A 26,163-nucleotide genomic window follows, 5' to 3' on the forward strand; every position below is an offset into this window, starting at 1 on the left:
GGTGCTGAAGAATAGAAGTGGAAACATGCAATAGACCCACTCACGCTGGCTGATCTCACAGTAGAGGAGGGGGAACCCCAGTCTTTCTTCCAAACGCAACACAGACAAAAAAAATATCACATCTAATGTTTCCTTCCACAGGATTGATGCTGTTTCACGCACGGTAAAAAGCTGTGTGGAAGATGCGCAAGTGTGAAAAATCTAGTATTTCTAACTTGTATTATTTATTTGTAGCACGTGTTCATTTTATTTTAAATGTCTGGCTGGCAAAAAAAAAAAAAGAAAAAAAAGAAAAAAAGAAAAAAAAGAAAGGACCGTGACACATTTTTGAAATGTCATACATTTTCACTTTCACAGTGTATTTTAAAAAACAGTATGACCACATATCAGGGCTGAGGCCAGCAGCTTTGAAATGACTAAGCTGTGAAGTCCAAACACCCCGAACAAAACCCCAACCAACTTAGAAATGTTAAGTAGCCACAAAAAGTTCATGTCTGTGTTAATTGAACTGGTCAGTTTCACTGTTATGTCATCGTTTATCTTTAACAAAGAACATAAAATATATTGTTTTAAATCTAATAACACTATTCAGATAAATAAGGCTTTTTTGGGGGGGGGCAGGGTGGAACTAGTGGCTACTGCATCCTAAATCTTTAATGTAAGAAATTGGGTGCGCAAATCTTTTAATTTTTTTCTTTACATGAAGAAGAGATGATAAACAGTCATTTTCCTGAAGCAATAAAATGTGACCGATGAGGGAAATAAACACTACCGTCAGCGGGAGTATTATTTTAGAAACATGTTACTGATTTGCTGTCAGGACAGGCATCACGGGGTAGTGATGAGGAACATTATGTTCTGGGGCTGCTGATTGTGGTCGGAAACTATTCGCGGACGTACTGAGAGCTGTTTATAAACAACCCCGCTGTCCGAAGCGGCAGCGAGTTGTTTTCTGAACGTTTAAGTTTTTCTTTATAACATGGAGGCTCGCAGTAGTCATTAGCGAGTGTAAATGACTTTGTCGAGTTGTGTTTTTACTGGTAAGTGTCGATGTGCGCCCTGTTAGTTTATGTTTTCAGCAGCGGGCTGATGGCTCTCTGTATCCGGGTGAAGTTACTGAATTAGCTAGTAACTCCGTCTGGGAAGTTTTCTGCCGTTCACAAAGCTCTTAACGTCCTCAGCAGTTAGCTAGTGACACTAATGGGTTAATTTAGCGTTACCTGCTGGGCCAGTCTGCTGTCATTAGCCAAACTGAGTGATTTCACTTTCTGTTCAGGGACAGTTCGTGCGACGTGTCCTCGAAATATGGACTGAAGGGAACAGTAGAAGGCGTCATCAAACTGTTTACGTCAATCCGAAGTTAATTGCCATTAACGCTGGAACAAACAAAACAACGACAAGTAAAATAACCTGGTGTTTTTGTTGTTGTTGATTTTGTTTGTTTTTAATGGTAAGAACTGCTAATAAGAGTTATATTACTTTGCAAAAGTTTTTAGCCACTTGTATCTGGGCCTCTGGGGAGAACAATCCAGGACTGACGGTTCCATTGTGCTTTTTCTATTCAGGTATGCTTTTAGAGAATCTGGCAGTGTATTTGGGATTAATGTCATTGCTGAAAAATGAATTACCTATGGCTTTCTGATTTTTTTTTTTGAGGATATCCCAAGCCCCAAACCATGACAGAGCCTCCATTGTGTTTTACAGATGAATGTAGACACTCTTGATTGTCTCCCTTGAAATTTGTATTCATGAGTCCATAACACCTATTCCACTATTTTTTTTTTTTTTTTTTTTTTTTAATCAATTTGGTTTTTGTGCACACCTCAGCCTTTTCACCCCATTTCTGCTCCGTAAGAAAGGCTTCTTGACAGCCATCCTTCCACTGAGACCATTTCTAATGAGGCTTCAGTGAACAGTTGATGACTCAACTAAAGGACCCGATTTCCTTTATTTCTTTATCAGGACACACTGCTCACCATGCCGAAATATTCCAAGTTCTTACCTAATAGCTGTTTGGGAATCACCATGTTGGTACAAACACACTATTTTATGCCTGTCAAACTGTGTGAACTTTGGCTTTCTTCATAGATTAGACTAAAACGAGAACAAATTGTGTATTTTTGTGACAGGCTGCCAGTAAAAATGTTTAACCAATTTTAAAATGTATAATTTAAAATTGGTTATTTGCTAAGTTTTCTGTTTTTTGAAGGCATATCATTGGTTTATCACTTGATTTAAGTGCCTTGTATATGCTTGAATGATACACACATCAGTTTTATTATGAACATCTACAGTACAGTGTTAATACAAAGCTGCAATGCATGGATTAATTAATTGTATTTTTTAATACTACATCTGTTTTTTCCCAATTTCATCTTCAGAGAGTATTAAAAAAGTTCAGTGAGGCTAGTTATCCTCACCAAAGCCCAAATACATCTCTTCAAATGATAGTTTAAACATTAACATACATGAAAAACTGAAGTTTTATCTAGTAACTGTCACTGTTTTTTGTTTGCTTTGTTTCTAACATTTTTTTAATGATAGTACTTACTGTACTTAAAAACATTTTGGCAGTGTAAACACATATTATGCAGTCCTGTGGAAAACTAAGTACACCCTTTGATTCAGTAGCTTGTAGATCCAAGATTCCACCACATTATTTCAATGAGTTTGAGGTCGTAACTTTGAGCTTTTGCACCAACTTGATTCTTTTCATTTTTAGCTGTTCTGTTGTGGATTTGCTGCTGTGCTTGGGATCATTGTCTGCATGAACCAATTTGGGCCAGGCTTTATCTGTCAGATGGCGTCACATTTGAATCTAGAATACTTTGATACACAGAGGGGAATGGCTTGTACATGTCTGTTTCCATAAACAAATGTTAATGACTTAAACTTAACTATTTGGTGTACAACAGTTTGGCCTGTTTAAAAACAAAAAAACAATAAGATAGTTAAATGTGATTTTTTGTCACACCTCAGTGTAAGTAATGGTCTGATCACGGCCACCCTTGTGCAAACTGTCTGGTTATGCCACCGGACGCTGGCCTTTTGAGGTGACAGTTTTAAATGCAGACGGAGTTTATTAATTTCGTATATTAAAATACTCTGCTGGTATTTACAGTATCTGTGGGCGCAGCGAGATAAAGCTGAGCAGGTGCCTTGTCAAAGTTACACAGTAGTGTTGGCTGTGGGCAGTCAGCGGGACACATGGCAGAGGAAGGCAACAAGCTGACACTGAGGCGCCTGGAGGCACCGATCCACAAGTTCATTAAAGTGGCTCTGCCCACAGACCTGGAGAGACTGCAGAAACACCATAACAACATACTGAAGGTGACGGCTCAAATCTGGCTGCACACAGGATCACAACCTCACTTTCAAACTCTTACTTCCAGCCTTCAGATAAATAACTGCTAGTTTCTACTTTCACAGTACCAGCATACCCAGCAATGGGATCGCCTTCATCAGGAGCATATTAACGCCAGCAGAACTGTTCAGGTATGAAGTGATAACCTGTGAAGTAAATAGAAAAGGCAGAGGCGTGTTTGTGTGTTTGTGTGTGTGTGTGTGTGTGTGTGTGTGTTTAGTGAATGTGACGATTGTTTAGAGGATGACGTGACTCACTGCCTCTTGAAATTCCTGAACAAGCATGACTCTGCGTATTATATTTTTTTGTCGCCAAAATGTGCACCCCATGACCTCTTAAATATCGCATGTTGATGTTTCTGATTTGTGCCTGTCATGTTGTTCCAGTTTGAAGATCCAAGTAAAGAGAGTAAAAGGGCAGCAACTGGTGTCTTTATCCAGTGTTTAAACAGGCAGCGTGTGTTGTGACGTCTGAGTGCGGGAGGCATGTGTCAGTCATCGTTGCCAAGCCTGTTTGAAATGATCTCTGACTCAAACAAATGCCTTTTGAAGCATGCCAGTATAATAAAATGAATACTGATTTGTGTGGAATAAGAGTCACTGAGCAACAGAAAAACAGCAGCTTCGCAGAGACAAACACTCAACACAAGGTCCAGCTACTTTCAAACGCACCTTTTGCTCTTCCTCAGCAGATAGTTTGTACTTAGGGTTGATGGAGTATTGTTATAACTCTGCTGGGCAGACAGGCAGGCAACACAGACACCCAAGTTTGTGAATGTGATAACTCGAGAACAAGCCAATGTAGGACTTTCAAATTGATGTTATTGGTGTATCTACTATGCATCTCGGTGACCTTGATCTTAAGGTTGGAGGTGAGAGGTCAAGTTTTCTGAAAATCTTGTGAATGCAATACCTTGAGAACGAGGGGACGTGGGGTTTTGAAATTCATACCTTCGGTGTATCTACTAGGAGGCTGAGGGGTACCGCTGGCCACCGCCAGTATTTTTTTTATTTATTTATTGCTTTACAGTTGTGAAGGAGATGTTTTGACAGTGAAGTATCCAACAGCAGAAACCACTTTTGAGACTGAAGCTATAGTCTCCTTCTCTATGTCACCAGCTACCCTGCATGATGTTGATGATGCCTCTGTTGAGCAAATCAATAGCAAGGAAATCCCAGTAGTCTGTTCAGCTGGAATTAACAGCATGTGTACATATACACACACGTACTTTTAGAAAACAGCGTTATTTATATAAATTTACTTTAAAAATCAGGACAAGAAAAGAGCTGCTGCTAAACCTAGAATCCATCTTTCTTGTGTTGTGTCTGCGTGCATGTGTACTTGTTCACATAGTGAGTGTGAAATGCCTCAGGGGATGTTGTTGCCTGGAAGCCACCATGTCTCTGAAGGTGAAATAACTCCAAACAGGCACACATCTATCCTCTCACCATTACCCGGCGAACTCTCAGGGGTGCACACAGAGTGCTTTCCCATGTCTTCATGGTGTAAATCCAGAGTAGGAGTTTGTCTGCCCTGCTTTAGATGTTTGTCTGTGTGCTTAATGTCCAAAGATGGGAAAATAGGTTGGTTTATGTCATTCAGAGTTCCTATTTTAATCATTAGCACTGCATGTTTATGTTGATTTATTTTATGTGTCTGGAAAAACAGCCCGTTTCCCTCCCATTACCATAACATACTCTCCAGCTAGCCTAGCACCAAGCTAACTCCCAAGAGAAGATTGCAGACCGACCTCAGTAGCCCCACTTTTGCCACACGAGCTACTGCAAACACTTTAACACAGGGGAGCGGAGTCTGTATTGTTTTTATTTGTGGTGTTTGTGTTTGAACTACATACAGTCAGTTAATTTGCAGGCTAAAAGGCACATGACCTTAGTGTGTTTTTGCTTCTGTGAACAAGGATATGCATGTATTTTTATTCATGTCATGTAATCAGCAGAATGTGTTATTGGCAGATCTCTGACCCCCCCCCCCCTTAACCCCATGAACCCAGGTCATGCTGCTGCCTGGAGGGATGATTGCTGCGATATAATCCTCCTGCCACCCTCAGGGCACTTCTTGTGTTCCTCAGCCTCATATCTAAAGCTTGCACCACTCTTCTTTTATATTCTGCTAGAAAAACAATGTGGGTGCAACAATGTATTGAAATACATGAAAGCATACATAGAAATACAGAATATGAGACATATCAGAGTTTTTTCAGTTCTTAAAATGTTTGAACTTTAATACTTGGTATGACAACCTTTGTTCTTCAACATAGCCTGAACTCTTAGTCAGATTTCTTCTCATTCAAAGCTCTTCTTTGGGTGTTGGCTGCCTTTTCTTCCATTCTCTGTTAAGGTGATCCCACACTGCTTCAATAAGGTTGAGGTGCGGGTTCTGGGGAGGCCAGTCCATGACTGATAGTGATGTGATGTTTGTTTTTCTATCCAATTAACAGACATATTAGTTAATTTAATTGATGTGTAGACACAACACTAGTTAATCTCTTGAGTTTGGGGCCTTGTTATGCTTGAATTATTCGTTGGTGAGTGCTAAGTGGTTTAAGAAACAAACATTCAATTCAGTTTTAGTTATACATTGCCAAATCACAACAACAGTCCCCTCAAGGTGCTTTATATTGCAAGGTAGACCCTACAATAATACATAAAGTGAAAAACCCAACAATCATATGACGTCCCTATGAGCAAGCACTTTGGTGACAGTGGGAAGGAAAACGTCCCTTTTAACAGGAAGAAACCTCCGGCAGAACAAGGCTCAGGGAGGGGCGGCCATCTGCCGCGACTGGTTGGGATGAGGGAGGACATACAAGAGAGCCAGAGATTAATAACAAATATGATTCAATGCAGAGAGGTCTATTAACACATTGTGAGTGGTAATCAATGATAATCAACAGGTGCAAGAACACGACTGAAACGGAGTAAAATCCGCCAATGTCCAAAGACAGCCTTTGAATGACCTTCAGAAAGTCTGGTGAACTATTGTTCAAGATGACTTTAAAAAATAACAGGACAGTCTGACTGCTTGGAAGTAAAATATGAAGGCTCAAAACCTTTGCATAGTACTCTAGTTCACATCATTTTGGCAGTACAACACACTGAATATGTGTGTTGTATTGCTAAAGAAGTTCTTGTTCATTTGGCCCATTTAGCAATGGGCTAAATGAACAAGAACTTATGTTTTCTCCTGAATTCAACTGATGTTATGTGTAAAGTAAAAATCATTTTGTTTCCTATTGTAGGTTTATATGTTTTTAGGCAGAATTGGTTTCAGTGATGGAATATATGATTGTTTTAGCTGTGAGTTGAATATAGTGAACTGTAAGGCACCTGCTCAAAGCACCAAAGGAAAAAAAAGTTTAAAAGTCCCATCAGAAGCATGTTTCTTCACAGAAATCATTGAATTCAATTCACTTTTAATTATATAACGCCAACTCACAACAACAGTTGCTTCAAGGCGCTTTATATTGTAAGGTAAAGACCCTACAATAATATAGAGAACTAGCATATGACCCCCTATGAGCAAGTGCTGTGGCAACAGTGGGAAGTCTCAGGCAGAGGCGGCCATCTGTTGCCACTGGTTCGGTGTAAGGGGAGGACAGGAAAAAGTAACCATAGTGGTGTGTAAACGCATAATGAGTGAAAAATGTGCGTCAACCAGAAACATTCATCATGGGAAGCCCCCATCAATGTAATTAAGAGAGGATTCAGGGTCACATGATCCAGCCCTAACTATATGCTGTATAATCATCTGTATGTATCATCTTAAAAGTAGAGAGTGTGTCTGTCTCCCAAATCCAAACTGGAAGCTGTTTTCACAGAAGACGGGCCTGAAAACGGAAAATTTTTACTGAACTACACCCTGCAGACGTATCACAGCACACCTAGCAATGATGACGTGCTCATGCTCTTGAAAGCGTGACAGGATGTAATGTAAGCATTAAGGACTCCCCATCGGCTGAGCAATAATGTTAGGTAGCTGTGAGCTTCCATTGGTTGGCGGATGTAGACAGTAGAAAGAAAGTAGTTCCTACATGAAACTGCTTAGAACAAGCTTGTGGATTTTTAAAAATCTTTTCTTTTAATGTCACTTGATCATGTTTTGTGCTTTGAACACAGAGTGAATGCCATCTAGTTCCATTAAATGAGGGAAGAAAGAAATTTCACAACTCTCATCCAAACAGTCTATATAACTGGAGTGTCTGCATGCCAGAGGGAAAATGTATGTTTGATTTTGAGATGATTTGAGATGTTACTATTTCCATGCAGATTGGAACAGATTTTGGATTTGTTATGCCACGTCTGCCTCGTCACATTTTCTTTTTTTTTTCTTGCATGTTTTTGTTTTGGCAGTGACAGCTGTATTTAACCACAGGTTTGCTTGTCCTTCTGGCCGTCCACGTGTCCCTTCTCCCTCACATTCAGAAATGCCACTCACTGTCATTCAAACTGAAAAATGTTCTCCTCTTCTGCGCCTCTGCAGCAGCTGAGAGCCAACATGAAAGAGATGGAGAAGCTCTGCGCTCGGGTCCGAGCTGAAGACGCCGATGCTCTGGAAACGCTCATCAAACCGGTCAGAGACAGGGCGTCAGCCGCCGCACAGGACTTCCTCCGTTTGCACTCTAACCCCGAGCCTCAGCCCGCTCCAACGCCACCACCTGCCACTCATCCATCCAGCTGTGCATTCAGTAGCTGCCACACTGATGACAATGCGGACGACGTACCAGGATTTGGCAGGCAAAGCCAGCTCCAGCTTCCAGAAATCCCTCCTGATCAGAGAGCAGCTGAGTCCTGGGATAACCTGGAAGAGGTACGCACGTCTGGAACAAGCTTTAGTCTGCCAGTCATAGTCAGATATGTTCCAATTGTTAGGTAAGCACTATTTATTTTTTTTATTTTTTTAGTATAGAAAAGTTTGCAACGTATCCTTGGGAATATTCACAAATGTCGAGCTTCAAGCCTGTGCGTTGATTCTAAATAAAACCTCATTTGTCGGTTATAGTGGGGTGTTACTATCCTACATGTTTTGACTTATTTCTTTGCTGTGATCTCTTGGCAAACAAAAAAGTCAATTTATTGTTTCAGTCTTGCAATCTGGATCTCTTTTTTTTTCTTTTTTAGCCCTGATAGAATAATAGCAAACCAACAAATCTATGCCTTACATATGTTGCTGTATCCACAGTTCCTGCTATTGACTGCTTCTCACAAAGGGTGGTGTTCTGTGGTCCTTTTTAGTGTGCTGATAGAGAAACATAGGATGAGGGGTTTTTTCGAATGCTTCATGAACTCTGACCTGGAAAAAACGTTAAAAGTAACACAGCAGGTGGTTTTTTTCACAGGCGACATGTCGTCGTTATCAGCATCGTACGAGAACCTTGAAACTCACACAGCTAAATTCAAATTCATGATTTATTTCACATGTATGCCATGATAGCTGTTCCTGCAGACACATTTAGATCTATAGCACACCCTAATTAGTCACTCTCATTAAAACAGTTATGAATCCCAGGCACTGACAGTCTGGACACTTTGTAGCTGTAGATCTGTACGATAAGCACCTCAAACAAATCAATACAGCATTTTAATTTATTTTTTTTCCCCTTTCAGGATCTGAAGGAGCTGAGCGGTTTGGTGACAGAGTTTTCTATCCTCGTCCACGTGAGTACAAACGCTCAGCTCTGCATTTCTTTGTCTACATGTGTGCACAGCCACCCCTGTGAACAAAAACAATGTGACAGAGGCCTGTGCACCTCCAGGAGGTGGGTGGTGTGTATTTGACCTATGTGTGTCTGTGTGCATGCGCTTGCTTGCGTTGCTTGGTAAGGCCCCACTGAGACAAGCTTACACAGAGCAGCTCCGGAGTAGTGCTGGGGCCCCAGAGGCCCTTCAGCGGAGGAGAGATTGAGAAGCAGATGAGTGAGAGTGAAGCAGGGAGAAAGGCGGGGGGGCAGGTTTTCACAGGGGGAGGAGAGAGGAGGGGAAACAAGGGATACATCGGAGCAGGTGGAGAACAGACGGCTCAGATTATCACTCTTATCCTCAGGGATGGAGGGAGGCTGAGTGAAGGAGAGATTAACAGTGAAGAGGGGGGGCGAGTAAAGATGTAGCTAGGCTGAAAAAACACAAAGAGGCATGGGGAGGGGGTGTGGCAGAAAGAGCATAGACATGTTGTGGTGTCTCAAGGGTGAAAGGAGCCGTTAGGGGAGTAATATTCCAGCACTCAGCCACAGTGGAAATACTGAGTGAGTGTGAGTGTGTGGTTGTGTCTGTACATGCGTCATGTTTGTGTCTGTTCCGATGTTGGGGCGCCTTCAGGCTTATCTGTATGTTTCTGTCTGTCTTTTAGGACTTTCTACTGAGGCAGAAACGCAGCATTAAATTAACTAAATTCCCATTACAGTATTAGTAGTAATAGAGCTGTCTAATTGTTTTGGAATTACTGGTGCTAAATATCATAAACTAACAGCTACGAGGATCTTTTAAACATTCACCAAAGCTCATGAACAGTCAGAACATGGTTAACATCAAATAAATGTTCTAGTCAAGATTCTTTCTTTTATGAGTGCTTTTATAATATCTGGTTATATTAGGATTTTGCACAATAAAATCTTTAGGACACCAGGCGCTGGGATTGGAACATTTATTTTTCTTTTAAAACAAAAGTGATCAGTGGGTCATGATCACTTTTAATGGGAGAGTTACATTAACAGTTTTTGGCTTTGGCACTTTTGATGGAGCTAAAAAAGGAGCTAAAGCTTTTTTTTTTCACTTTTTTTTTTTTTTACATTTTACTGGCTAAATTATTAGTAAAAACCAAATCTGCTTATTTTTGATTAATCAGAGCAATTATAATAATTGGTTGTTGCCGCTCATTTTATCCTAATTCTCTGTGCCACTGCAGCTTTTAAACTAGAGAGACGAACAGTGCAGAAAATGAAAATGTGAAAAAACTAACACACGATCTTTAAGTCTAGGGTTACGGGTTTAAAATCTTTGAAACCATCACAAATTAACAGGAAGCTTTCACGTGGGTATTCATAAGAGAAGCGGACTTTTGGTCAGCGAGAATGAAAGAGAGAAGGTTTTGAAGAAGAAAAATGCTCCGGTTGTTATTTGGTCACTGTGTCCATCCAACCCTCACATGGAGAGAGACAGCTGCCACTCTGAATATTTCATGAGATCTACACAATGCCACACACACACACACACCATATGACCCCCACCCTCACTGAAATCTCCCTTGAATATACCTGCAGCCTCCAAACACACCCCTCTCTTGTTAACTTGTCCTGTGGAGCAGAATTTGGATAGGTAAAAAAATATCTACACAACAATTGCGCTTACACGTGTGTCTGTGTGTGTCTGTGTGCGCGTGTGTGTAAGTGAATCGGCTTGCTAGCATATGAGTGTGTGTTAATACGTGTTGTGTGTGTCTAACCCCTGCGCATCAGTCCCAGCAGGAGAAGATTGACAGCATAGAGGACAACGTCAACACAGCCGCTGCCAACGTGGAGGAGGGGACCAAGAGCCTGGGGAAGGTGTGTATTAATGTGTGTGTGCTGATAATCTGATGTGTGTGTGTGTGTGGTGTTTGGGAGATGGGGAGATCGATGGCACTTTGCCTCCCAGCCATTCCACAGCGTTTGTCCCTATTGATCTGTTCGAATACGGAGGAAAGCTGCAATTAAGGAAATAGAGAGAGGAGAGGGATGGAGAGAGGCGGGATAAGAGGGGCGACAAGAGACAGTGTGTGTGTGTTCGTATGTTTGCACATGTGTGTGTAGCATTGAGAAGAGGTTTAAATGATTGTTTAATAGTTTTTCAGGAGCAGCACTGCCTTTAGCTTAGCACGCCCTTACACTGCTCTGCGCTGAGTGTAAGTCAGCAGACGACTCAGTGCCCTTCACACGTATTACACACTTGAAATGTCGAAAGTTTTGTGTGTAATACCCAGAATGAATCACCTGTTTTTGTCAAATGGCACACACGCGCACACACACGCGCACACACACGCGCACAGCAACACATGACAAAAATGAACAATCGTGCTTTTCGGTACAGATTTTCCTGACTTTACATTTACTTTGAGAAACCTAAGAAGCCGTCCGTGTTTGTCTTTGTTTTGAGCTCTCTGTGGAGTAATTGGACTGTAATTACAAACACTTAGAGATGGTGATGACACACAGTCACACCTGTAAATACTTACATAACTAAAAAAAAAAAAAAAAAAACAGCCCTCTGTCATCTGCTTTCCTCTTTTGCTTTCCTTTAGGACCATCTACTTGCTTTTGAGTTTTCTGCCAGCACCAAAATACAGTCAGGGTAATTTTCTTTTGTTGAGATCATGATGTAGAAAAAAATGTAATATATCAGCCTCTCTAGCACAGCTAACACTACTCAGTAATCTGCAGAGTAGCTGAGCTTAAACAAAGGGTGAGAACAATATTGACAGGCATCTTGTTTTCATAATTTTATAATTCTTCAGTTAGCTAATGAGTCTGTGCATGAATGTTTTAAAAATGTATGAAAATTGTTATTAGATTACCCAGACCAGGCTGATTGTACTGTTTTAGCAGTACAATCAGGGATATTTGATTAGCAGCAAAAGCATCTTTTAAAAGAAATCAAGCAAAATGTATTATTTTATAAAGATTTTCTACCTTAAAGTGGACTTTAAATTATGAATCAACCAAGTAAAAAAACAAACAAAAACTTCTTTGTAAATTATTTGAGCTCTACATCAGCTTCTGTGCATACAGACTGATTAGACAAAAACCCTGTGCTGTTAACAGTCAGGACACACTGACCTTTAAACTTTTTTCAATAAAGCATTCTTTTTAAGCAGTTTCTTTAAAATTAAATTGACCCAAATAAACAAAACGAAAGCTGACCTCTCTGTAAGGTCACAGGTAGATGGAGTGGGCCGCACATTAGAGGAGGTTGTGGAGAGATAACGCGGATGAGAAGGACGTCAGATGTTTTAACGCGTTTGAAAGCTTGTAATCTGTCATCAGGTCAAACGGCATTACACACAGACACAGACTCATAGTCACACACGACACCCACGCTTCCTCCACCCTCCACAACCTGCACCCAGAGTCCTTTTAACTCAGCTCAGATGAAATTAACATTCCCTCAACTGCCACAGGGGTGGGGACAAGCGATGCCAGCTTTTGAACTAGATTAATTTAATGGTGAAGTGTTAATCAAGTGAGTGTCCGTGTGTGTGCGCGTGAGGATGGTCAGGGAATCAGTCATTAATTGCCATCAGCAAAGAGCACCTTCCACTCTGATGATAACAGCTGTAATAACACACACAGCCCACATCTCTCTGATTTTTTTTTTCCTAAATGGAGATAATGAAAACGCTTTGATGCAGCTGTGGAAGTGACGGTTTACGTTTACACACGCGAGGCTGTTTGTGTGTTTATTTATTTTTTTCTAATTTCTCCCTTCTTCTGTGAGTTGATGTGTGATCATGAAAGACGCATCCGAACTCTATCGCTGTCTGGAAGCCACAAAGTGCTAATGCCACCAAAGACGTGTGTGTGTGTGTGTGTGTGCGCGCGTGTGTGTGCGTGGCGGTGTTAAATTAAACTAGAACATATCTCTTTTTCCTGTCTCTCCAGGCAGTTGGCTACAAGTTGGCGGTGTTGCCGGTTGCTGGGGCGCTGCTGGGCGGTGTATTAGGAGGCCCACTTGGCCTGCTGGCTGGCTTTAAAGCTGCGGGGGTGGCTGCCGCTCTGGGAGGCGGCGCCCTGGGGTTTGCTGGTGGCAACATGGTCCAGAAGCACCGCCGAGCCAAAGTGGATCTACAGATGAAACAGCTGACGGCAACACCATCACCACCGCCATCGCCGCCACCAACAGATGAACCAGAGGCGAGGAAGGACAAATGACCCATCAGCCCCTGGTGTTCCACTGACCTATCACTGACGGTCCTGTATTGACTGACCAATGAACACCTCTGGTGTTGAGCTTCAGAGACTGAGTGTCGGGTGCTCGCCTTAAACATCGCTGTTACCAAGCACTGTGTAAAACAATTATGTAATGACGGCCTTAATTAAGAGTCACACGCTGATGTTCCAGGGTGAATGGTGTTTCTGTGGGGATGTTTTTTTTTTTTTTAATACACCAATGATTTTATGTTGTGAACACAGCACCAGTTATTTATACTACAGGGTTTTTTGTTTTTTTTTGTGCTTTGACTATTGAGCACAACTCTCTACTAAAAACAATGTTCAGCACTTCAATCAATTTACTTTAAGACGGTTTTGTCAGACCCTACCAATAATGTGAGCACAGTTAATCCATGTTGCTTAGGCTCATTTCCAGGGTGTTCAGGTTTACCGATGGCTATGCCTCACAGTTGTTTAATGCAGATAGTAATGTGAACAGCTTTGTGTAAATTTGTTTTTATAAATTATATTGATGCACAAAAAGTGCCACTGTCCATATCTTATCCTGCTGCTGCCAAATAAAACATTTCTTTTTAACACTAATGTCTCTTCACTGGATAAACAGAATGAACCACAGAAATGACAAAGCATCAGACAGCATCCTGTAAAATGGTTTTTAATTTACTTTTTTTTTTTTTTAAACTCTTCTTCTCTTCTGAGATGACAGGTTAAGAAATGGCATCACACTCCCCCCTGTTGGTCTGTATGTGGGCTGATATGTCATTATGCAGGTATCTGTTGGCCTCTGTGGGAAGGGCAGGATGCGCAGTACAAACTTAGCAATGGGTCCCCGTATTCAAGAGCTCCAACTATGGAATCTCAAGGATCTAGTACCAAAAACTTGTAGACATATAAAGACACAAAAACAATTTTAAGAGAACTCCATTTTAAGTGGCAGACTAAATTTCCACCATTCATCATGTGGGTTTTCCCCTCATGTTTTGGCCTTTTTACTTTAGCACTGGGAAAGTCTCTTCTCCCCCAGCACGATGACACATTTAACAGATGACAGCAAAAAAACAACAACAATCATCATGTTAAAGTACAGTATTTCAAAAAAGTTTCTTTACTTTTGACTCCCAGGAACAGAACTCCAAGGTGTCACTGCCATAACAATCCCAATGAAAAGTACCCAGCCTGCCCTTTGACCCTTTAGATTTCACCATATATGTCTGTGGATTTCTAACAAAAGGATTCTGGCTAGAAATGTAAGCAAATTTCTGACTGCAGGAGGTTTCTCAGCATCTTCAGATGCTTTAGAGGGTGGAGTGGACAGATCTGCCCAGCATTCGTATCCTTCATGACTTCATTCTGATTCAGCAGCAGTTCCAGCTTCATGTGGATTGTTGCCACAGGTCTGGACACTACAGCTTCCCACACCTTTTTTTTTGGGGTTGATCAAATTACAAAAGAGAATGTCACGTTCCTGTTAATTTGCCTGTGTGTTGTTTTTTCTTCTTCCTCTAAAAGAAATAACATAGCTGAAGGGTTTTCTGTAAAGTATTTCTCTTCACGGCATGCATATGACCTTCTCTAAGATCGCACGGCTGCTGCAGAGAGGGCCTCCACGCAGCATGATGCTGCCACCACCAGGCTTCATGGAGAGGGATAATGGTGCGTTTCTGGTGCTGTTTTGTGCTACGTTTATACAAAACATTAAATCTGGTATGACATCCTTTTGATTGGTGGTAGAGGGAGGAAAAAAAAAAACCTAACTACATCCACTGCGGCACAATACGGTAAGAAGAAATAAAATGTAAGAAGACCCCAGGGATATTTTAGAAGCACAGTAAGGGACATCATAATCAATAACCATGGTACCACTCGTACCAGGGAGAGAAGGGGTGCATCTCAATAGGCTGGAGTAGCTCAGTCTCTTTATCTTCAAGCCATGATTTAAAGTTATGCTACCCCTACCAAATATTCTATTTCTTCTTTGTGTGTGTGTGTGCGTGTGTGTGTAGAAGATATGGAGATAAAGCTACTTCAAACAGGCATACAGTTATAACTTGTGCTATACAAATTAGTTACACTTGAGTTGGTCATATTGAGATGCAGCCATGAGGTCAGTGAGACTAAACGAGTATCTCCTATCAGACAGGCTGAACTGCACTACCCACAGATAAGAACCGCACAACCAGAGTGAGTGAGGGATCTGTTCTGTTTTTCTTTTTTCCCCTCAAAAAAACCATAAAAAAAAAAAAAAAATATGCAGGGTGATGGAAAAGAATAAAATAAAGGAAAAAAAAAACTCTGCATTTAATTTAGACCAACATTGAGAGTCCAATGTAGCACAAACATATTTACAACCTCCAAAGAATAAAAGTAAAAACACTTCTATTGATGTCCCAATGCCCTTAGCCCCACCCCCACGCTACCCACACACACACACATTGTTCGTCTTTACCCCACCCTCGTTTTTTGATTCAAAATAAAAATTGTATGTGAAAGTGTTATGAAAATATAGGTTAGCCCAACATGGTTGTGTCATGGACTCCACTCCCCTTCTCCCGTTCTTCCTTTCTCGTCGTCGTCTCTTTTTTTTTTTATTTCTTCAGTAAGGGTGTTGGGTGTTGCTGTTCTGTCCCAACCCTAACCCCCTCCCTGACCCCGGGGCGTGGCATTGAGTCACAGGAAGGCCGTTAAGGTCACAGCTCGTCGCGGTCTCGTCTGAGGATGGTGTAGCGTGTCTCGCTGGGTGCTAGCTTCTGGAATGAGCTCTCTGGAGGACTGCTGGCTGCTTCTCCGCCTGTCTCCTCCTGAGAGAAGAAATTGAATTTGAAACAAATTGTCAAATTTTGCCTGAACCCCCCCCCTGAAAAAAAGTGACTCCACTGCCTCCGGTGACTAACCTGTCCAGGCGTGCTGTCCGTGGGGTCGGGCCCGTGGTGGAACTCTCGGTGAAGCTTACCGGAGTGAAGGTCCAAAACAAACTGTCTCAGTTTGCCAGGGACACTGAAAAAACAGAAACATATGTTGGACATCAATCATCTTTTATCCAATTTGAGGTTTGTACGAGTTGTTCCTTAAAAAAAAAATAAATAAATAAATAGATCCCTAATACAGCTGACACAAACCCCGCTTATTTAGGAGGCTTATTGCCATAACCTTCAAGGATTACTCCTAAAGGACTTTCAGGGGGTAAAGAGCTAAAGAGTAAAAGGAAAAATTTAATACGGTGGATCATTTATGCATTCCAACACACAATGTCCGACAATGGAAAAAGAACTGCTTCAACTACAGCGCTGGTCAGAATTAGACGTTAATATGAGACGCAGCAGCAGCAGAGGACACCAGTCCCTGCGGACATGTCATCAAGCAGCATTAATCCATATCTACGCTGCCCTGTAAAGTCTCCCTATTAACGACAGGTCATGAGCTGCTGTCATGTCACACAGGCAGCGCTGGTCCCGAGTCACCAGTAACCCAGTGTGGACACACACACATATGTATGTGTGTGTTTATATATATATATATATATATATATATATAAAAATAAATGTACATTGTGCTAATGCAATTACAAGCCGTGTGCCACATGTAGTGGCGATGTGATGTAATTAGGCTGTGGAGGTCTAGTCAGTCCTCGGGGCTTCTGTCTATCTGATCAGACTCTGATTGGGGACGGAGTGGGGGTGCATAATGGTGGGGGCACAATAAATAAGATTAAATTAGATTAGACTGGATTAGTTTAGCACTTATTGCACGTGCCAAATCATGTCACATTAGCTCCAGTGTCCTGGCCCATTCATAAAGGACAGATTTGAGGAGGTGTGACATTTCTCTGGTGTCGAGCGGACAGAAGATTATGGTGTGTGTGTGTGTGTGTGTGTGTAACAAAATTTGTCTTATGAAGAGAAGGTCTCATTATGAAATTAACATTATAACAATACAGGTAAATTTTATATAATTTAGCTGATCAGTATCCAACAGTAATTCCTCAAAACATCCAAAAGAATGCTGGTTATGAAACTGACTGAACACGAGAATGATTCAATTGTAAATTACAAAGTAAAGTCCAGTCGTGGACAGGTTTCATTTGTAGCTGCCTTTCCTTTCTTTCTTTTTTATTATTGTACAAAACAATAATGAACCTATATTCTGTTTTTTTAAATCTTGGATATACTTGAACAAAGATGAGGTGATATCACAAACCAAATTAATTTATTAAAATGAAAACAGTTTTCTTATTTAGCAATTTAAAACAAGATTGCCTCATATGGGAAGAGTGAGGTCGTACTTACTTGAGGTCTTTGAAGTCGGGGAAGACATACATGTGTCTGAATGAGTCTATGGCGATGACGGGACAGTCAGCTGGAGTTTTCTGGATATGGAGCAGAGGATGGCGGAACTTATCGCAGTCCGCATGAAGGAAGTTTATTGACCCTGGGGGAAGAAAACCAATAATACCACTTATTGTGAAATATCTACGAGGGAAGGAATTTACTGAGTTGTTGCAATGAATGCATCCTGTTGCAGCACCACGCTCAAATTCAGCAAGCTCTTTAGAAAGAGCCTTTCACAAACAGCTTTATAAACCTGAGGCAATGGGACTGAAAACACCTCAATTCAAAGATTAAGAGGTGAGGCCCAATACTTGTCAACATAGTGTAAAAAGAAAAATGACTTCCCTTACAGATACAGAGTGCACACACTCACCTTTCTCACTGATGAGCTGGCGAGCCACTTCATGCTGGAACTTCTCTAAGCTCTCTGTGTCTTCTTTAAGATGGAACAAGATGAGGAAAGGGATTCCTTCTTCAGTCAGCTCCTGGAAAACACACACACAGTGTCAAAAACAGATGGAGTGTGAACCTTTTAAGGCCTCAGCAGATGGTTCCACAACGACTCCACAACAACCCTCCTGTTTTAATGTAAATATATACACGTACATCCGGTGGAGCAGAGGTGGAGGTATTTTTTGCTAAACTACAAGGTAAAAACTCGAACATAAATCCAAATCACATTCTCTCGCAACTACCAAAAAACAAACACAGCTATGGCTTAACAAGCAAAAGCAGGTAACAAACCTCTCCATTTTCAAAGGTGATCTCCCTAACCAGAGGCACACACTTGTCCTGGGTCCAGGCGTAGGTCAGGTCAAAGTTGGTGAGTGAGCCGAGGTAAACCATGTCAGGAATGCCCTCGCCCACAGGTTTGTAGACCACATTGTCTCCACTGAAGCGCTCGGACTTAGACACCTCACTACAACAGTCAAGTTTAAGGATACAAACATGAAAAGAAAGCTAAAACGATGGACAATGTGCAGATCTAGTTGGTGTCTGTGTCTCACCCGAAGGCGGCCAAGAATGTGCAGTCATCTCGAAGGATGTTGGCAACTTTCTCAAATGCTCGATAGGTGTCAGAGTCCTTGTTTTCAAAGAAACCAATGATGTTTCTCTTGCTCCTCTGTTACCAAAAAAAAAAAAAGTGTTAAAAATGAGTATCATTTAATTATACAAAGGGGAAACTTGCACATTAACAGAAACTGCCACCTACATCCACAGAATTAATCTCCTCCACTGAGGACAGCTCTTTCACTGGGTCGACCTGCTGCTGGCGGATGAAGTCAGCGATGGCCGTCACTGACCTCTGACCCCTGTATTCCCTCTTCATCATCATCCCATTGCGGAACAGCTTCAGTGTTGGATACTTAGTGATGCGGTAGCGCTGAGCTATGTCCGCTGCACTCAGGCAGAGGGGGAGAGGAAGTTAAGTAAAGAAAGAAAGAAATCAATTGATGAAGAGTGAGAAGAGTAAAAACACATGGGGATGGGTGGATGGGGAGCGGCGCAGCGACGGAGACAGCAGTTAAACCTCAGTCTGAAAACACTGCCTTCAGTCAGCTCTGAGCTCTGATCTCCCACATGAAAGCAGCCCCCCCACCAAGAGTAAATATTCTCTCTGCACACACTGTGTGTGTGTGTGTGTGTGTGTGTGTGTGTGTGTGTGTGTGTGTGTGTGTGTGTGTGTGTGTGTGTGTGTGTGTGTGTGTGTGTGTGTGGCAGGTGTCAATCTCCCAGCGGGCGGTCTCTAAGCCTTCGGTCTTCACAGGAAGCAGCAGTTTTGTCATTAGCCTTCAAACAGTTTGCAGGTCATCAATAATTCCCTTTAATTTGCTTTATCTCAAAAGGCTGAGGCCGGTGGTTTATGTGGCTTTGGTGTGTCGGGCATCTATGTGTACATATGTGCATCAAGTATAGTTAAAGTATAAGAGCGCGCGTGTGAGTGTGTGTGTGTGCCTTTCTGTTTCCTGTATACAGAATGATGCCGTTAAGAGTTTGAGGTATTAGATCACCAAAAACAAACCAGTGGCTCCATTTTCATAATACTGGTACAAACAAATCATCAGCAAATGTCAGTGTCAGAAAGGAAAATTATAAGTATTACTCACAATGCTGGTCACAGTCGACGCGAGCAAACACCACCTGCTTTGTATCAGGGAACTCCTCCCTCACTATATTAGATGCCTCCTCAAAAATTGGATGGAGCATTTGACTGAATCTACACCTGTGGGATGATCAGGAAAGTGTTTTCTTTATTCGCACTTTAACTGTAGGAATTTCCTACATTACAACAGACAGGCAGTGCATAAAAATCCTTTAAAAATGAATAAGGAAAATGTGGAACTTTAGCAAAACACTGGCATTATAATGAGGTGGTCCAGTGACACCGAGAGAAACAATACACTTACCAGTCTGCGTAAAAATTCACTAATGCCACCCCAGCATTATCTGCAAGGAAACACAAACAGGGAAGAAATGTAAGCCTCTATGTATTACTTGCTCTAATGAAAGCATGTGCGGCTAGTAAAATTAATTAAGAAACCAAATTAAATGTGAACCCCGTCATTTTTCTGTGACTGATGGAACAAAACAAAACAAGCAGTTAGAGAACAATTTAGCCACAGGAAAATGAAATGCTGCTTAATGAAAAGTGAATGATGAGCCGAGGAATACCAAACAACGCCCATAACAGTGGCGAACTGCTTATTTCCAGGTCATCTGAGTATTGTAGTAAACACGTCTAAAGATTTTGGGAAAGACGTGACTGTGCGACACTGCAAAACGTGTCGACAGTAAGATGACACAAAAAACAAAACACTTGTATCACATCTCAGGAGATTTAAGATGCAAAACCAACAATCAAGATCTTCCTTTGCTACCAATGTAATAAATAAATCATTTACTTTATTGTCGATACTTAAATGACCAGAGACTGTTTGAACTCGTGTAGATTTGAGGATGTTATCATCCTTCTCTAAAATATTTTTCCCTTTTATGTAATGTTTGCTTCAGGACAAATGTGAAGAATAAAGCGTGACGTCTTACTTAGGACGTCGTCAATGTTGCTCGAGTCCAGACTGATGATTTCTGCCTGTCCGGGAGTAGAGAGGCCCATCACCTACAGACACAAAGAGAAGGGACGGATTAGCAGTTACAACTTAAAACACACATGCCGAGTAAGACCGCTACATCTCCATCTATGTGTTATGACTAGGGAAGGACAATGATCAGATTTTATTGATGTAATAGCTCAGTTTGCTTACTGATCAATTATCTGCATGGAAAATAAGCAGGAAAAAAGCTATGAAGTGACTTATGTGGGCAAAAAGATCTGCAACCACATCAGTACAGCTTATGATAAAATGTCATTTAAAACAAAAAAAATAAAATAAAATAAAATAAAAACCACAATGATAATTTTGGAGCTGTTTTCTGTGATCTGGAAGCGCAACTGGAATTGATTTTCAATTCCCATCCTTAATAAGGATAAGTTGAACACTCCTTCCTTAAAACGTAGCACACCACGATGCTGCTTCACACAATTTTACACCTGAGATCGCCGAAAACCAACAGGTTAAATTTAGGGCCACACACAGAAAACGTGGATCGTTTTGGAGAGCGGTTGAGCCGAGCCAATCAGCTAAAATGTACTTTTGGCTCATGGCTGCCAAAGCAAATACGTGTGGCACCATGTTTTTAACTTCCCAGATGACTAAGCAACTGTGTTTTTTTATGACAAGAGATGACCCTGTAGTTGGAGAATTCACAGTAAGGCGTAACGTGTCAATTTGAAAATGAAGGGATGGTTGTGGATTTCAGAACTAAGACTACAACCATCTCTCCTGTGGCGATAAATGATCAAGACTAATCAGCTTAAATATCTTCTTACAATAAAACACGAAAACAAAACGGAGTGGAAGATCAGAGTCAGAATCAGTTTTATTGACCAATTATGTGTAGACACACAAGGAACTGAGCGCTGGTTACTTCTCTGCTCTCAATGTACGTAACACAATAGATCAAGTGCAATAAAATTGCAGGTATGACCTTGAATGACTTTCCTATGATTGCTGAAGAAGAACCAGCCAGTCCTTGATGACCATCCTCCGTCTATGATGTTCAAGGTGCTACCATCTGGCTCCAGATGCGATATGTCAACATGTGGGATAAAAATTAAAAACTCATCTCTCCCAGCTCTCTCTCTCTCCTAGTGTTGGATTTTTAAATCTTTGTGGCATTTTTATGTTGTGTTTATTGTTTATTAATAACTGTGTGTTTGGTGATTTCTGCTGACTGTACAACCAATTGTCTCCAAGTAGAAGTAAAGATAAAAGTAGAGCTTCATGACAGTGGCTCCTTTACCAACAACTTTCCCAGTGTGTCCCAAGAAAACTGAGAGTGAGTGTCATCTTTCCATTGTTTCTTGTTCCTGGGACTGCCCAGGATTCTTTCCTGCAATTCCTGGTACTGAGCTAAATATACAGTGCACACTCCCACCTTTACCCTGCTTTGTTTGCAGAGCTCTCAAGATTTTTCCACATATGAAATCTGGAAAATGTCGGGTGAATTATGTTGGGATATCATCTGGAGTTGCCCATTCTCACAGGTAGCACATAATATGTACTTCATGTAACTCTCGTCCTTTTTACAGGAAATTTTTCTCCAGTCAGTTTATGCTTGTGAGCTGCCCGGAGTAAAGCGCAGAAGACACATTACGACCACTTGTTAGCTGTGAATTACCTGGATTATCATCTGAGCTATTCTTGGCACAAATCAGCGCAACCAGACATCACAGAGCGCGTGCACTGGGGAGATCACATGTCGCTGTTGTGTAATGTCTAGGAAAATGGGAGGCATCAAGTACAAGCTTCAAAGTGGCCTTGGATTTCTGAGTAAAATATTTATTTTCCCTGGATTTTTTGTTAATTCACTAAGGTTTACATGGAACACAGTATATAGGAAAAGCACTATTTTTTCTTTTTTGTCCACACTGTCCAAAATGCACTATAATAGTTGAATGTAAATGTAATAAAGATCTTTGAACATTAAACCATTACACTGAGATGGGTTTTTATTGTGTTTATTTATTTTATACGAGTCACTTCCAAGATTAAGCCTCAAAACACTCAGCTTTTTTAGTTTTTTTTTAAAATTTATTTTATTTTTATGGTTTAAAGGTGTGAAGATAAGTGTCATAATTTTCTTTCTTTGCCTTGAGCCCTCAAAATATTAGCCAATTCTTAATATTTTATATATCACTCAAAGGTGTTCATTACAAACAATCATTTTGTACATTTTTGTACAAAAATCCTTTTGTCATCAAATATTTGACAACGCTTAGAAGAAAACACGGGTTGGAACTACAGCATGTGCATAACCGGATTACGGTGACATTCCAGGTCTCACCTTCTGCAGGGTGCAGAACAGGTGAGACCAGGTTTCTGAGATACAAGTACAATCGAGGTATGCTTCACACACACTGCGGGTTTCTAGATTACTTTGTGATAAATGTCAAAGCATTTAAAATGTACAGGAGCACTGACACACGGGGAATTTTACTTTTACTTTGTGGAAAATGGCGAGAGGAACTACAAACACACAGATGCAAATATAAAAGGAAACTGTAGCTAGAATAAACTGTTACTAAATGAGCCTTTTTTTAATAACGCAAATGTCACGACAGAAGACAAAACTTTCCTCTTTTACCAACTTATTTCATCAAGGCTATCAGATATTACTCGTTAATCTCCATGCCACAGCCACTGTAGACAAAAAGTAACATTACAACACACCATCTAGTTATCTATTGTTATCTTTGCTGACTTAAGATCCTCTTTAAACAGGATACGTGAAGGTCGGCCAGATCTGAGGAAGTCGACAAACTTGTAAAGAGTGACACAGGTCAAGTGGCCTTAACGTTTGCTCGCACACAAACCGTCACTGCCTTTTATTTTAAATAAATAATGATTAAAGAAACAAAACAAAACAAGCAAAAAAACACTATCCTAAAAAAAATTAGGGCCGCAAACAACCAATTTCTTCTATCATTAAATCACATGTTCATCAGGCCTAAATGAAAAAAAAATGCTAACACAATATAGTTTTAATTTTATAATTTTAAAAATGGAAACAATTTCTCACATTTCAGAAGTTGTGACCTGCAATTTTTCAGTGTTTATCCTATTCTTGTTAATCGCCCTTATTTATCACACCAATTCCCCACACAGAGGCAGGCAGATCAGGTGAGGTGCCATCCCTTCACGGACACCATCCATCTTGGTTCATATGTGTTAATTAAATTGATTTTAAACTACTTTAAACTTGGGGTTGTAAATGTGGCACTGGTCCCACTTTTTTGGGGGGGTAGGCCTTGGATGCTTTAGCCATGTCTCAAGTATATTAAGCTAAATACACCTTGTGGACAAAAGTGTTGGGCCGCACCTCTTAATCAGTCCCATTGCCACAGGTGTATAAAACTCAGGCAACTAGTCATGCACGCTTCCTTTAAACATTTGATAAGAGTGGGTTGTTCTAAAGAGATCACTGAAATTTCTTCCCTCCTGGAAATTCCAAGATCACTTGTAAATGGCATTATTTCAAAGTAATAGTGCCTATGAACCACAGAAACTCAGCTACAACAGGGTGCCAAGCTCCAGAGCAATGTCACAGAGTGTGCAAAAGTCACCAGTGTTTTGCTGAATCACTACCTGCAGAGCTCAAGACATCTTCTGGCATCATCATCAGCACAGAAACTAAGCAACGTGAGCTTCATGGCACAGGTTTTCATAGCCAAACAGCTCCTGTAGGCTTAATATGATTTGGCACAGTACTTTTTGTATAAGTGACACAAGCGTTAATGATGTTGACATTTCCTCCCTAGGGTCAATACACTTTCTTCACGCAGACTAAAATAAGTTCTGCCATCCTCTGCTCAGTATCCAGAAAACTCCAGCTGACTGTCCCGTCATCGCCATAGACTCATTCAGACACATTTATGTCTTCCCCGACTTCAAAGACCTCACGTTTTCATTTAAGCTGACCTTGCTTTAAACTGATAAATGTCAAAACTGTGTCTTCACGTCAGTAATTTACTTTGTGACATCATTATGTCATCATCTTTGTTGAAATATTTTCCAGATTAAAAAATAAAAAAATAAAATATACACATTTGTTTTTTACTTTCTTGTGTATGGAACTAGTTTTCCATTACCTACGCCCCCCTCCCTTTCCCCAAAAAAAGAAATCACTCACTATTAACACCCATTTCCTTATATTGTATGGAGTTCTCCTTAATTATGTTAATTTATCCAATATTTAGCTACATGTCTGAATCATACAACTCAGCACCTCATCCGTTTGGCCTCCATCTATTTATTGCTTATTTGTAACTAAGCTTTCATGGTACTTCTGGGTTTGTTTGTTTTTAATTCAAATTGTAATGTTTTTATTTCTTTTAAATTAGCTCAATGAATCCCTCTGTTGACCGATTAAACTACAGCAGTACCAAAGTATCAGCTCACACCATCAAAAAAGGTAACGACTGCCTCAAAGAAGGTACAGCAGCAGATTGATATTAGATATCACGCTGGTCTGAAGCTCGCACACAAGTTTTAAGTTTTCACTTCAGGCCAGACTGCTCTCTGGCTAGTTCCGGGTTGTCAGCCAATGAGAATGAGCCACAACAGAGGAATTCACCAACCGGCGAGCTTCATTCAGAGACACATACAGAAACACGAAGAGTCCCACATTAACTTCAGCATCATTACAGGAGCAAATATTAAAGAAGGTCAAACGCAGCAAACCCAACCTTTATAAATCTCTTAAATTAACAATGCTAGCAGTTATCAGTTATCTAACTGCTGTCAATGTGTGGTAGCGCCTAATGCTAGCTTGATGCACTTCTACACCTCAACAAAGTTACCTGCACTCAAACTCCAGCTTTTAACGATTATAGCTACTGCAACTCAAACACATACTGTAAATTACAGCTAGTTCTAACAGCGATGTTCTAACACTACCGGCTACACTGCAGCCGGATAACCTGACTAGTTTTGAGGGTTGCAGGAGGAAACACAGCCAGAAGGCCTCCTCTGTGAACCTGCTAAACATCTCCAACACTAACAGCGTACATACTGGTCAACTCAGTCACTTCATAAGCCACGTCCCATGCCAGCAGAGGCTCGTCGCTTAGCTAGCAGCTAACTAACCAGCGGCAATTACTTAGCTAAGCTTAGCTATGGAAGCTACCAACAGCCTGCGGTTACAGTGCACAGTCCACGGCTTTCATATGAATACATACCAGCAGTACAGCCGTGACAAAGCGGACATCCACAGAGGGAGGTAGTGCTAACAGTTTCATTGTATGGTGCATTTATTGGAGGTGGTGGTGTTAAGTCTTCCCAGTCTGTCTCGACGCCGCTCTTCTCACTGCAGCAGGAAGCCGACGGCGAACCAATCTCACGGTGACCACGGAAGCGTGAGCGACACTTCCTGGTAGTTGCTAGGCTTTGTGGATACTGTAGTTTTTCTGGTACCTT

General features: G+C 41.0%; 2 protein-coding genes across 3 annotated transcripts; one reads left to right on the forward strand and one right to left on the reverse strand.

The window, feature by feature from the left end:
- Window positions 1–862: 862 nt before the first annotated feature.
- Window positions 863–13,879, forward strand: stx17 (syntaxin 17). 2 transcript variants are annotated; one of them, XM_039620072.1, is made up of 9 exons: window positions 863–1,040; window positions 1,277–1,400; window positions 1,490–1,565; window positions 3,122–3,330; window positions 3,430–3,495; window positions 7,865–8,191; window positions 8,989–9,039; window positions 10,833–10,919; window positions 13,011–13,879. In XM_039620072.1, exons 4-9 carry the CDS (start codon window positions 3,208–3,210, stop codon window positions 13,278–13,280), a joined length of 924 nt encoding a protein of 307 aa, XP_039476006.1. In that variant the 5' UTR covers window positions 863–1,040; window positions 1,277–1,400; window positions 1,490–1,565; window positions 3,122–3,207; the 3' UTR covers window positions 13,281–13,879. The 2 variants fall into 2 exon arrangements, with proteins under 2 accessions (XP_039476006.1, XP_031609880.1); XM_031754020.2 differs by lacking the exons at window positions 1,277–1,400; window positions 1,490–1,565 and having other exon boundaries at window positions 864–1,040.
- A 61-nt stretch (window positions 13,880–13,940) lies between these two features.
- Window positions 13,941–26,087, reverse strand: erp44 (endoplasmic reticulum protein 44). Its single transcript, XM_031753981.2, has 11 exons — window positions 25,926–26,087; window positions 20,672–20,744; window positions 20,035–20,074; window positions 19,735–19,850; window positions 18,840–19,024; window positions 18,634–18,749; window positions 18,371–18,545; window positions 18,000–18,111; window positions 17,585–17,726; window positions 16,193–16,295; window positions 13,941–16,099 (listed from the first exon to the last, which is right to left on the reverse strand). Exons 1-11 carry the CDS (start codon window positions 25,995–25,997, stop codon window positions 15,989–15,991), a joined length of 1,245 nt encoding a protein of 414 aa, XP_031609841.1. The 5' UTR covers window positions 25,998–26,087; the 3' UTR covers window positions 13,941–15,988.
- Window positions 26,088–26,163: the final 76 nt, after the last annotated feature.

Source organism: Oreochromis aureus, linkage group 11, assembly GCF_013358895.1.
Source record: "Oreochromis aureus strain Israel breed Guangdong linkage group 11, ZZ_aureus, whole genome shotgun sequence".
In the NCBI taxonomy this organism is placed as follows: domain Eukaryota; kingdom Metazoa; phylum Chordata; class Actinopteri; order Cichliformes; family Cichlidae; genus Oreochromis; species Oreochromis aureus.